General features: G+C 40.0%; 1 protein-coding gene across 3 annotated transcripts in view; it reads right to left on the bottom strand.

The window, feature by feature from the left end:
* GALNT18 (polypeptide N-acetylgalactosaminyltransferase 18) overlaps window positions 1-13,836 on the bottom strand; it is a 342,012-nt gene that overhangs the window by 61,321 nt on the left and 266,855 nt on the right. For all 3 annotated transcript variants that reach the window (XM_026664840.2, XM_087950986.1, XM_087950985.1), the window contains exon 6: window positions 12,346-12,460. In XM_026664840.2, the coding sequence (XP_026520625.2) occupies window positions 12,346-12,460 (115 nt within the window). The remainder of the gene's footprint in view (window positions 1-12,345; window positions 12,461-13,836) is intronic.

Raw genomic sequence — 13,836 nt, forward strand, 5'->3', positions numbered from 1 at the left:
TGAGCTCCAGAGCAGCGGGCGGCGTGAGAAGGCAGAAAGCAGGATGGGGGGGGGGGGCAGCGGAGGCCAGAGTATGCTGCGGCCATGCCTTTCTTCCTTTCCTCCCGGGAGAAGGAGAATTAACTGTGTTACTCACCTTTTCTTTCTTGCAGGGCTTTTAAGTAATGTGCTTTCTTCCCCCCCCCCCCCCAAACACTGAGATCATAAAGATGATTCATAGACAATGGATAATGTTGCTACTATGTAAAATTATGTCTGCTGTAGCTACAGGAAGCCCACTAAGGCATTCATGGGGAAAGGAAAAGAAGAGAAAATTGTGCCACTGGAGGCATGACACAGACAAATTGAGCCAGCCACTGGAATGAACTCTGCACCAAAAAAAAAAAAAAAAAAAAGGCAATTGGAAACACAGTGACAGAAAAATAATTCTTGCACTAATTTCAAAATAGGGCTGTTTCTGTCATGAAACACCAATAATTTTAAAATCATATCCTCCTAATCCGTCAGGCAATAGAGTTCATGATATCCAGGCCACGAAGCACTTCTCTAATTATTCTATTCCCATGGAAATATACTGAGGAAACTTCAACTAAATCCTAGCAAATATTTCAGATGTCAAACTCCTGCTCTACATCAGGGATCCCCAACCTTTTCGACGCCGCGGCCCGGTTCCGGCATCAGCTGGGCGCCGCGGCCCGGTACCGGCGTCAACTGGGCGCCGCCATCTTTTATGACGAAAAGGCGCTTCCGGTGACATCACCGGAAGTGCTTTTCGTCAAAATGGCGCTATGCTCGGTGAGCTTTTCGGGTAGAAATGGCTTTCTACCCGGAAAAGCTCACCGAGCGCTAGCGCCGCCATCTTTTATGACGAAAGCGCTTCCGGTGAGCTTTCTACCCGGAAAAGCTCACCGGAAGCGCTTTTTACCAAAAAGATGGCGGCGCCCAGCAACCAGCGGCCCGGTAAGGCTTGTTCCGTGGCCCGGTACCGGTCCGCGGACAGGCGGTTGGGGACCCCTGCTCTACATCATTAACAGATAAAAGGCTGCAGATGAAGTTTTTCCCCACCAGTCTATCAACATGCTGGGGGGGTGGGGGGAAACGTTGCCTGCTTCTTAATATCTAGCAATTACAGCCTTGTATTGGAGAGTGCATACTTGCCAATCTTATTTATGAGAGTAACATATGAAACCTTTTTAAAAAAATCTTTCTTAACTTCCAGATGAAGGGCATACAATATACTGAAATAGATCTCCACTGTAGCAAGCAAAGAACCCTCTTCGAATCACTAGAGAGTAGCTAGCAGTCAGTGCGGAGCAAAACACTTCACCATCAGAACAGAGTTCCTCTAATTGTTCATCAACAGTTAAGGAGACAAGCAAGCACTCTGCTCCTATGAGGACAATCCTCACTGAATTGATCACATTGTTTGTTTATTTTTTTTTAAATCCATAGATGCATGCTGAGAAATAGTTACAATAATTTGAATAGAAATCCAAAACAGCTCAACACAAGAGAGAATACTAGCATGTGTACATTTTATGCAAACTGTGCCATGCTTTTTGGCTTCTGAATTTGCTAGGTTTAGGCAATAGGCTCATACTAGCTGGCATTCTCTTCAGTTAGGTGGGTGGGTAGATGGGAGAATCAGAAAGAGACCCCTCCTCCCTGTCAGGGTTCCAAGTAATAGGCCTATAGCAAACAGAACCCCGAGGCAAGTAGATTCTTCAAAGAAAAGTTTGTTGGACATATCATATGGGCCCAGGCTGGTGAAAACCAACTCTCAATGTTCCCGCAGTTTTCACCTAATTAAAAGGAAACATTTTCCCCCTTACCCAATCTATCAGTCACATAGTCAAATTAAGGCGCCTCCCGGTTGCCTAGTAACTTCACTCCTCCTCTCTCTGACCACCTACGGGGTTGTCCTTGGTTCCCAGGAGAAAGTATTTTGGTTTGGCTACAAAACCCCAGCTATCTCTATTCTGCCCTCCCTATCCCTCAGCTCCAGTGTGGCAACACTGAAGCCTCAAAATGGCCTTGGTCCAGAGGTGGTATTCAGCAGGTTCTGACCAGTTCTGGAGAACCGGTGGTGGAAATTTTGAGTAGTTCGGAGAACCGGCAAATACCCCCTAGACTGCCCCTGCCTCCATCTATTCTCTGCCTCCCAAATCCCAGCTGATCGGCCAGGTCTTTTTTTGTTATGGAACTGGAAAGCAGGTTAGTGGGGTGGGGAGGGAATGGGGATTTTGCAGTATCCTTCCCCTGTCATGCCTACCAAGCCACACCAAGCCATGCCAAGACCACCAAGCCATGCCCACAGTACCGGTAGTAAAACATTTTGAATCCCACCACTGTCTTGGTCAGGGCAGCTTCAGGGTTGACACTCCCTACCTTATGTGAATAGAAGACTGCTGGATTTCTGTTGTTCATCTTAGGAATCACCTCTGTAAAATGTTAATTAATCCACAAGAAGGACAAAAACTTAACATTGCAATATCATTTTCCCCCTGCTCATTACCCGGTAGACTAGAGTAGGGGTCGCCAACCTTTTGGACCTTAACTCATAATTTTAAATCCCGCGGACCACTAATATGAATATTGACTGACGATGGCTTGCTGACATTGGTGGGAAAGTCATTCCCATATTCCAGAGCTGCAGTAGTCACATGACTGGCCCTTTGGTTATCCTGGAGCAGCTGCTCCTCCACCCAGGTGCACCGGCCTGCCATGGACTGGAGGAGCAGCGCTCCAGGATGACCAAAGGGCCAGTCCTGTGACTACTGCAGCTCTGGAATATGGGAACAACTTTCCCACCAATGTCAGCAAGCCACCTAAGGGCGGATTTCCCTACCCCGCCATTGGTCTTACCTTCCAGTTCCAGCTCGCGTGGCTCTACTCAAGGTAAGGTTTGCACTTGGCCAAAGGATGGGGGCAGTGGGTGGGTGGGCCATGTGGCAGTGCAGCCTTGTGTTTCCACACAGCCCTGGATTAATTGCTTTGGGGATACATTTCTCTGCGGACCACCAAAATTTTCTTGCGGACCACCAGTGGTCCCTGGCCCACCAGTTGGTGACCACTGGACTAGAAAGCAGAGGAATTCTGAAGTACAATGAGTCATGGGAGAAGTAACTAAGTGCCAAGGAATTATAACAAGTAATAATAAAGATGGAGCGATTTGTCTTACAGTAAGGAGGCAAGAGACATGTATTTGAAGCAAAAGGTGAAAGGTGAAAGATAAATGACCGAAATATCAAAAAGTTGCAGTGCCCTGCTACTGAAGTTAGGGTTTTGCAAAAAAAAAAAAAAAGTTCTATGATGCAGTTTATAATGGATGGACTTCTTGTTACGATGATTTATTTTATAAACTCCGTTCTTTGCAAAGAACATTGTTTTTATGACTTTCTATAAAATTAACTTAAGATTGTGGTATAATGATTTTCTCTGACAAATTGATGCAACATGAGGCTCATTTTATGGTTATCTGCATTCTGTTGTAGTTACATTTGCAAGTCTAAAAGCCTTGGAACTCTCATTTTCATAAGCTAGAAATAAGAGTAATCGAAGCAGACTAATATCCATGTTATAATTATGAAATTATAAAGGATATATTGGCTGTTTACCTCATAGAGTAATTATTATTCATAAATGCTGCAAGTCACTGATGCACTGATGCCATATGCCTACAAATGTTTTCTAAATGCATATATCCTCTTATTAGACTGGAACCATTCTAGAACACTGAAGCTACCTCTGGAGCTGCAATTGTGAACAACCTCTGACATGTGTTACACCATATGACAACAGTAAAATAATAGAACAAATAAAATGATTCCAACACATTTACCTCACATTTATTAAAAAGTATGTATATATGGAAACTAGAACTAGTAAATAGAGAAAAAGATATTTCATGATGTCTACATATAAAAAAGCAATAAAATATGCTTATTTTTTTCTTTTTCCTTACAGATTAAGGTTCCTTAGGGAACCTTATGGGTCATTGGGCTCATTCATGTATTGATTAGACTGTCTTTTCCTTGGAAACCCAGAAACATTCAGAACAGGCACAACATTTAAATAATTAAAGAGCTATCACTAGCATTTTCCTAAGCACATGTATCTAGGACTGAAATATGATTTATTTTAATCAGATTTATAAAGAAATGGTAGAAAGGTCAATCCAATGTTTCCAATTCAATATTTTCTCCTATACACAGGCTTCACATGGTTTAAAACAGCGTCTGAAAGTTTGTCTCTGTGGAACTGCCTGCAAATATCTTTTTCCTCTCTGTCCAAAAGACATTAGCATAGTTTCCTATCATTTAAAGGCAAGAAATACAAGACAGCTGCATACTAAACTTTACAAAAAGATGACTATGAGTAAAAACAACTCTTTTTCATCAAAACAGAAAATCCAAGTATTATTTTTTTTTTTTTGTCTTCTGCAGCTAAAGGTTTGGAAGCGCCACCACCACCACTAAAATTTTGTTCACCTTAATTTAAAATTTAAATATTTTTAGGAGGAGACAGACAAAGTCATGGAACATTAGTTTATTAATGACTATTGGTCTTGATGGATGTTTACAATTTCTGGAATCATGGGGATTTATTTTTGTTGTTTGCCTGTAAATCAGACTAGACACCTGGCAACCACATATCCATGTGGTTTTCCAGTCAACTTTTTAGAAGTAATTTGCCTCTGCCATTTTCCTAGGGCTGAGAGAAATGAATGGTCCAAAGTCACCTAGCTGACTTTGTGCCCAAACCAATACTAGAACTCAGAGTTCTCCACTCATAGTCCAGTTTTAACCATTAGATCAAACTGGCTTTCAGAATGATTAAGTAGGATATACAGTATTAGGTAACAGTTGATAAGAAGCAAAAGAAGAGGAGCTCTATTACCCTCCTGCCAATTCTTATGGACTTCTTTAGAGCATTAGATTGTTCAGTATATGATCCTGGATATTGAACTAGATGAGCCTTTGGCTTTGATTCCCATGTCTATAAAGCGAAAACTGCTGGAAGAGATTATCAATACTTTCTGAAAACATGCCAAGGATATTCATCAGAGGTGGTATTCAGCAGGTTCTGACCAGTTCTGGAGAACCAGTAGTGGAAATTTTGAGTAGTTCGGAGAACCAGCAAATATCATCTCTGAATGGTGATTTTACAGTATCCTTCTCCCGCCACGCCCACCAAGCCACACCCACAGAAGCGGTAGTAAAGAAAAAAAATTGAATCCCACCACTGGTATTCATCAATTCAGCTGAATCCCAGATCCCAAAACAGAATAGGATAATTCAGAATGGATTTTCTTTCTTTTTTCTTTTTGTGCTGAAGCAGGTAGGTCTGAACTTTTTCTGGTCAAGGTGGGCACCTACAAAGTTACAATACCCTGCAGCCTTGGCAGGAAATTTACTTTTTGCATAAAATGACAGAATATGTATTATAGAGGGAGGGAGAGAGAGATCCAGTCTCCCTTCTCTTCATCCAACACTACTTCACAATGGCTTCCTTCAAATCCCATCAACCTTTGCTTTCAGGCAACCTCTGAGTTCCTAGTAAGTGGTGGTCGGGAGACATTAAGATAAAGAAAGAGATCTTTAGTTTTACCATTTTCTTTGCAATGTAGTTATGATTCATAGTTGCTGACCTCTGATCTGAAAAGGCCCTGTGACAATTGTTTCTGAGTGCATTAGCACTTGACACGATCTTTTACAGAAGAAGACCAGCAAATTAATCCCTGATTCTTTCACCTTACTAAGCTCCATTTTTTAAAAAACATCTTAGTCCTTATGGACACCTCTTACTATTGCCCACCTGTCCCACTCCACCTCCCACCTCAGCTTATTTGATGGTGCTACTTGTGTTGCCCAAAGCAAGGGAAACGAGATTGCCAATTATCCTCTATCTGTATCTAAACAAATGAATAAGCATTTGAAAAGGACAAAAAGATTTTAAAGGGATGCAGCTCAAAAGCAACTATATGCATTTCTATAAATATGGGAAGCTTTGCCCTTCATAAACCAAAGATTTGTTTGAAAATTCTAAAACAATCACTTTTCTAAATCTCCTGACACTTTTTCTCAGGTTGTTCCTCTTGTGCATTTTGAGCTAGGAGCAAAGTACTTCCCTACCTTTAAAGTCACTTGTTTTTATGTTCATCAAAATTCTTACTTTCTTTGTTCTTTGGACTATTTCCCAGGGGTCAATTTGCATCATACAAATATCAATCCATGACTTTTAATCTAACTGTAACTTAAAATTACAAAGTATGTAGTAATCTTCTCCTTTTATTTTGGAAGGTATTTTTCAAAAGCAAATGGAGATCTTGTTAACTTCCCCAAGATTCATTTCTTAGTTGCAAACCTATTCTACATAGAGGACAAAAACAAAAGACATTTGCATTGTCTAACAACTATTGTATTATTGCTTCTCATAAGATTGCATTATAAATATATTCATTTATTTATATTCAGCTATAACTAAGGTTAGTTATGAACACTGTGTGAAATGCTAGATATATTGTTGGAATTATCAGTCCATTATAGCTCTGTAGTTTATTTTGATGCTGTTAAAGCACTGTAATGTATTTTGATGCAACTAAAAGAAAAAGAAAAAAGCTACTCTTGCACACTATCCAAATGTAAATATATTTTTATATAGGCAAGGTTGGGCATCTGTGGAGTGATTAGAAAAATAATTTCTAATTCTTTCAATGATCCAGCACAAAATCATGTGCCTTATCTTGCCCTGTCCATCAGTGTTAACGTCATTTCTGAGCAAGCTGAATTGTCTGCTCAGCATATTACTTGAGAGATTTGTGGCCATTGTCTGTCATGAAAATTATTAGGAAGGTTCATAAGGATGATTGATTAAATTCCTTGCCAGTGAACAGAACTATAAAGTCATTCAGCTCAACACACAGTGCACAAATTAAAAAAGAGAAGTCAGCCTTCTGTGGAGCTGTTCCGATTCTGTCTTGACTCACTGCATGGCTGCAATGGAAGATGTAGCCATCTCTTGTCTGCAATATATTTTTGTAAAGAATTTGCCCTTTCATCTGTTGACATTTACTAATCTGAAGAAAAACAGGGATTAGAGAATACAGAATAAAAATGATTATAGAGTTCTTTTGTAGCCTTCACTATATAAGAAGTTTTACATAGGCAATTGTGTCTTCTTTTGAGAGTCAGTTTGATTAGTGATTAAGGCATCAGGTTAGAAAATGGAAGATTTTGATTTCTAGTCCCATTTTAGGCAGAAAGCCATCTGGGTGACCTTGGGCCAATCAATTTTTCTCAGCCCTAGGAAAATGGAGGCAATGGCAAACCATTTCTGAAAAACTTTCCAAGAAAATTGCAGGGATTTGTCTAGGCAGTCTCCAAGAATTAAATATGACTGAATGAAGCAAAAAATTAAATTAAATTAAAAATTTAAAAACATCTCAGCTTTAAACACCATAGTTTTCTTTCAAAAGGAGGAAATGTAAAATATCATATTTGGTAAAGAGAAATGTAGGGTACAAATATAAGAAGGAGGATTCATAGCTTAGAAGCACAACATCTGAGAAGGACTTGGACCACTTGCTAAATATGAGCCAGCAATGTAAAACATCTGCTAGAAGGGCTAATTAATCTGTTATGGTATTTAGTAATGTGCCAAAAAGGCGGCCATCCAAAACAGAATCATATGAGTGGACAGTTCTTTGATTCAGCTGGGTCTAATCTGTGGAAAATTTAAAAGCCCAGTACCAAACTTTGAAATGGGCCCAGAAATGCACAGCTAGCTACTACATTGTAATATAACTCAATAACTTTGCTGCAGTTACGATATAAATAGCCACATTCTGGAGAAAGTGATGTTTGTTCCCTACAAAGAGTAAATTCAAAATTAGGCCTGAAAAAAATTAAAGCATGCCTAACCGATTCTAGTTCAGCTTTCCCCATATACAGTCACAGCCAACATGCTAAAAAAAGGTTGGTAAAAGACATTAATTAAGGCTTCTAAGGCTTCTGTTAATACAGAAAGGAAAAAACTCAAAGGAAGAGTAGAATAACCCCCGACTTGGCTTTTCAGAAGGAAAAAAAAAAATTCTTCTAGCCAGATAAGAACATTACCCAACATTTTTGTTCCTTTCTAGAAATATCCCCAAGAATCTATGCAGGAATTTTACAGCGGGCTTAGGAATTCTGGGAGTTGAAGTCCATAGGTTGTAAAGGGGCCATAGTTGCTCATCCCTGCTCTAGAAGATTAATATGTGGAAATCATATAGAACTGTATGTTGTTTTCACATTGATGATACTGCCCCTCATACTTTCAGATAACTCTGTGCAATGGTTGCAAGCAGACAATTAATGACAAAGGATATAATGTAGACTATTATGTCAGATATAAGACTATGGGGTACAGTATAGGTTTCCAAGCCCAAGATCCTGACTAACCAAGAATGATAGGATATATCAGAAGCCTATTTCTCTTCAACTCATTCCAGTCAGCCATGCCTTGAAATGCACAGTGGTTTTTAGACAATTACTATAAAGACAATAAAAGCCACTGAAGGTGAAGATGCAATGTGTGCAATTAAATTTTATATCATGATAGTCCCCCCTTTAGTAAAATGATTGAAAAAAATCCCGCCATTAAATACTTGGGGGGGGGGGGGGTTTAGATGGAATCCCAAAACATTAGTCATAACAATAACAATGAATACTATTCATTGACATACTATTTAGAAGACTTTATGAAGCAGGCAGCCAAGTAGGCAGCCATCTGGAATTTGCAGCCATTGTTAAAATTACAAGGTGCTAACAAGGTAAGTGGAAGGGTTGTCCATAAGAATATAAAGCAGCTGCTCAGAGATTAACAGGGAAAAAAATATGGTGGCAGTGCTGGGAACCAATCTGTTATAGAGAAATATCTAAAGGGAAATAATGTAAAAGACCCCTTGTACTAAAGAACCTTTATTTTTTAAAGTGTTTATTTAATTTACCTTGCATTCTATAGACCACTTGTAGAATCCAAAAGAATAATCAAATATACTAGTTGGAGAGAAAATTAACCAGTATTTTTTCCTGACGCAGTGTAATTGCAATATACCCAGTCCAATGAATGTCTTGATTTTTAAATGTCTATAAAGAAGTTCTGTAACCCCACACCTCTTTAGGGTAATCTTTCCTGTTTCAAGTTAACCATAAAAATCAATAAATCAATGCATGTTTCTACATAAGTACGTCTCTGTCTCTAGTTCAAACCAACCCCAATGAGGGAATAAGTTTTTGAATTAAAAAAACAAGGGTCCAATTTTTTTTTAAAATACAATGATTTGGAAAAAAAAACTTACTATCTTCCTAGGAATACTTTTACTCACTATAAAAATCAGCTGGCCTGCTAAAAAGTCAGCAAGATTATATTTTGTGAGGAAAATGTTGAGATACCAAAATCATATAGACTGTGGTTAATCTATATGTCTTATCTGTGGAATAGAAATTGTATCATTATGAAGAATAACCTTCAGCAAAGCCAGGGAAGGAATGACATATTATTCATCTTATCGTTTGTCTAATTCCAAAATAGTTCTTCTATCTTAAATAAGCAAGAATATCTTGGAGAAACATTTTCCCTGCACAACAACAAATGTTTATAGGTTCACTACTTTTTAAAACATGTAAATACTTCTACACTTTCATTTTGCAGTAATTCTATTTTCAAGGCTATACAAGTTAGTAAGTGATATTAAAACCCATGTATCTTAGTATGTCTGCTCAGTGGTCCTGTGAATGCAAACATACTTCTAAATGGAATGGCTACAAAGAAAACAATTACTCATTTAGAGTTTTCCTGTCTGAAGAAGGAAATATGAAATATTCAAAATTTACCTTTGCTGATAAATATGATATTATAAATGTGGTAAATGACTTCACGTAATTTACATAGATCAAAAGAACTGGAGGGTTACAGTCTACAGTGGAAAATTCCCAACCAACACAGGTGCATATTCTGCTAAACACAATTATATTATATTATTTATTTGACATATTTACCGTGTTTCTCTAACAATACGGCCTCCACCAATAGGAAGGCCCAGCATGTTTTTTTGGCATAAAATCAAATTAAGCCCCTCCCCCCAAATTTAGGCCTATTTTAAAATGTGCAAAATAAGGGGGAAGGGCGTTAGGAGCGCCCCGCGGGCAGCAATTCCTCACCACCAGCCGCTCCTAACGGGTGATCATGGCGAAGCGCAGAGAGCTCCCTACTCCCACCAAACACCTTTGCTGCAGACCCAAGACCTTTGGCACCCGCCGCTGTTGCTTTCCCTTCTGCCCATTCCGCCGCTACGTTTGGAGCTGCCATTTCCTGTTTGGAGTGCCGCCGCCATTTGGAGCTCCAAACACGGCGGCAGCTCGAAACGCGGAAGCGGCAGCTCCAAACATGATGGCGGGCGATTTATTTTGGTCCGCGTGAAGTTCAGAGCTAGCAAGAGAGGGAGACTGCGATGCCTCCATCTGAGATGGCAACCTCACTAGTGGATCACAACGTGGCTGGAAGCCCGAATCGGCGGAAAAGCGATGGCGATCTTTTTGGAGCGAGAGGAAAGGGAGAGAAGAGTTGCGAGGTGTAATTTGCAGGAGGAAGTGGGTGTACCCACGGCAGGGAGCCCAAGGAAGAAGGGACGGTAGGCAACAGAGAGCATCCCGTAGCTCCGGAAGCAGCCTAGAGGCGCGCCCGGGAAGAGGCGCAGATGCTGCCTTGTAGTCCCCAAACCAACTGCGTGCGCCGCCTTTGGTTATGTGCGCTCCGCGCTTTGGGCATCTCCGTGTGATCGCGACCCTGTCCTTTCCACCTGGCGCCCTTGCTGCTTTCTGGCTCTTTAGCAACCGGCTTCGCATTTGGAGCACTGCCACTGTTTGGAGCTCCAAATGGCGGCGGCGGCAGCTCCAAATGCAGAAGCGGCAGCTCCAAACACGAAGCCAGTTGCTAAAGAGCCAGAAAGCAGCAAGGGCGCCAGGTGGAAAGGACAGGGTCACGATCACATGGAGATGCCCAAAGCGCGGAGCGCACATAACTAAAGGCCAACGCAGTTGGTTTGGGGACTACAAGGCAGCATCTGCGCCTCTTCCTGGGCGCGTCTCTAGGCTGCTTCCGGAGCTACGGGACGCTCTCCGTTGCCTACCAGCCCTTCTTCCTTGGGCTCTCTGCTGTGGGGTACACCCACTTCCTCCTGCAAATTACGCCTCGCAACTCTTCTCTCCCTTTCCTCTCACTCCAAAAAGATCGCCATCGTTTCCCGCTGATTCGGGCTTCCAGCCACGTTTTGATCCACTAGTGAGGGTGCCATCTCGGATGGAGGCATCACAGTCTCCCTCTCTTGCTTGCTCTGAACTTCGCGTGGACCAAAATAAAAAGATCGCCCGCCGTCATGTTTAGAGCTGCTACTTCCGCGTTTTGAGCTGCCGCCGTGTTTGGAGCACTGCCGCTGTTTGGAGCTCCAAATGGCGGCAGCACTCCAAACATGGAAGCGGCAGCTCCAAACGTGGCGGCGGAATGGGCAGAAGGGAAAGCAACAGCAGTGGGTGCCAAAGGTGGGAGTAGGGAGCTCTCTGCCATGATCACCCGTTAGGAGCGGCTGGTGGCGAGGATGCAAGGGGGGGAATTAAGTCACCCCCGAAAAGACGGCCTAGCTGTTTTTACGGGGCTCAAAAAAAAAATAAGGCCCAGCCTTATTATGTGAGAAACACGGTATATAGTTCCCTATCTTATACCAAACTCTGGCACACCCAATCAAGAATTAAAATAATATCAATAATAAAAGAAAATGAAAACTATAATAAAACTATTAATATCATAAAAATATAAAACTAGTGCCAAGTTCATCTTTTGAAGTGCAGTCACTTCATATTAGAGGACAATGCAATGATTCAGACTTAGTATAGATTAAAATGGTAATACGTTTAGTTAAAATCTTATGAGCACATGACCATGGACTGGAATATTCAAGGACATAATCCAAAAAATCAGACATCTTTTGAAAATATATATGACAGTAACAGTTTTTGCTAATGTTTAAATAAGTTTGGTAATATAGTTTTTGACTTTTCTCATGAAAGGAGCCAAATATGCAAAGAGCCTGCTCAGCCTCAGTAATATATTATTTACATTCAGTAATATTCAGCTTTCCAATATATAAACAATGTTATTGCCAACGTTAAAATTGAAGGTTAATTTTAATTTTATCAAAAATTAGTAAATCTGGTAAAAATGCATGTTCTAACTCTTTGTTTTTATTATTTGTGATGCTTACATATATTATATAAAACAAAACAATTTTTTATTTTGATTATTCCTTACTCTGATCCCAAGTTCCACGTTTTCACCTCCATAGATCTCCATGCCTTCATCTAGTAAACCAATTTCTTGGAAATACTCCCTGTCTACTATGAAACATCCGATCAGTGCCGGACTCCTGAAAAAAAAGCAATAATGGAAAAATACAAATTGATTTTGAATGCATATAATTTAAGGCAAGCCCACAATTCATGGACTCAGAGCAGTTCATTGTCTCATCTTCAGCTATAAGATGAATTAACATGAACTTTATAAAAAAAAAACATGAGCAAAGATGTTCCTTTCTGGGTTAGTTAAAAATCATTACTCAGTTTTAATACTAGTAAGATGTTTCACATTGTGGTATTTATTTATTAATTTCATCAATTTATATGCTGTACCCTCTCATTCCTCTATTAGGACTTAAGTATAGAAACATAAATAATGTCAAAATTACTAAAGAATTCCACTATTTGGCCTCTATTTCTCAAATTCTCAAAGCACATTTTTAAAAAATGGAGTCCAATAAAATTAAAGGAAAATCTCTTGGGGAAACTGCATTAAGATGTGGAACTAGTTTTGAAACTAGTTTTACATTTGGCCAGCACACTGAACTATGAAAGAGCCACTAATCATAGTTACCTAACTATTTAGGGGAGACATGGTTTATCTGACCATGTCATGAAAATTATCCCAATTTGTCATGACATAAATATGTTTTTACTAGAAGTGAAAATGTCTCAGTAGACAGTCACAGGGCATTAACTACATTATGCCATACGCTTCCAACCTTTCACATTTCATTTTTTTCCGGTCCTGGAGTGAGTTTCTAGACATTATGTAGTATCCTTCAGTCATCTGCATGATTGATCTCCCTTTAATCTCCCTTGTGATCTATAAGTTAGCATTACAAATCAGAGGTGTCCACAGGATTGAAACCTGATAAGGAGCGCTGTGCCATAAGCTCTGCTGCCACTTTCATGCATGCAACATCATGATGTATATACAACAAGTATGAAGATTCTGTCACACTATCATGATGGTGCCTTTTTCATTCATACCTAAAACCCTCTGTGGACCTCTCTGTATGAAATCCAGACGAGCCACAGTCAATGATACAAGTACAGAACAGCAATCTTATTTCTTATTGACTTTTAATGCGATGGCAAATTTCGTCCTGCAGTATTTCAAAGTTCTCTGCTGCAGTGAAAGATTTTGCTACTTTATTCCCAGGATGCCCAAAATTCATTTTGAGTTTCTCGCGATAAGAATTTTGGAGCTTACTTTACTGTTGGCAGGAGGCTAATACTGATGTTTTTTGTTACACGCTTTCCTCTCAGGCTGAAGCTTCTCTAGATGCTCAAACTTCCTAAATAAAGTCCTTAAGAAGATGATTCCTTATGATGAGATTTAATGGAAATATAAGAGATTTTCCTTGAGATTTAATGGAAATATAAGAAGCCAGACTGCTGGGGGAAAAATTAGATCACTCACATGCACATCTTCTGCAGCTAA

Source organism: Notechis scutatus, chromosome 1 (assembly GCF_049901735.1).
Source record: "Notechis scutatus isolate UNSWTSFEM ecotype Mainland chromosome 1, rNotScu1.2, whole genome shotgun sequence".
Lineage (NCBI taxonomy): Eukaryota > Metazoa > Chordata > Lepidosauria > Squamata > Elapidae > Notechis > Notechis scutatus.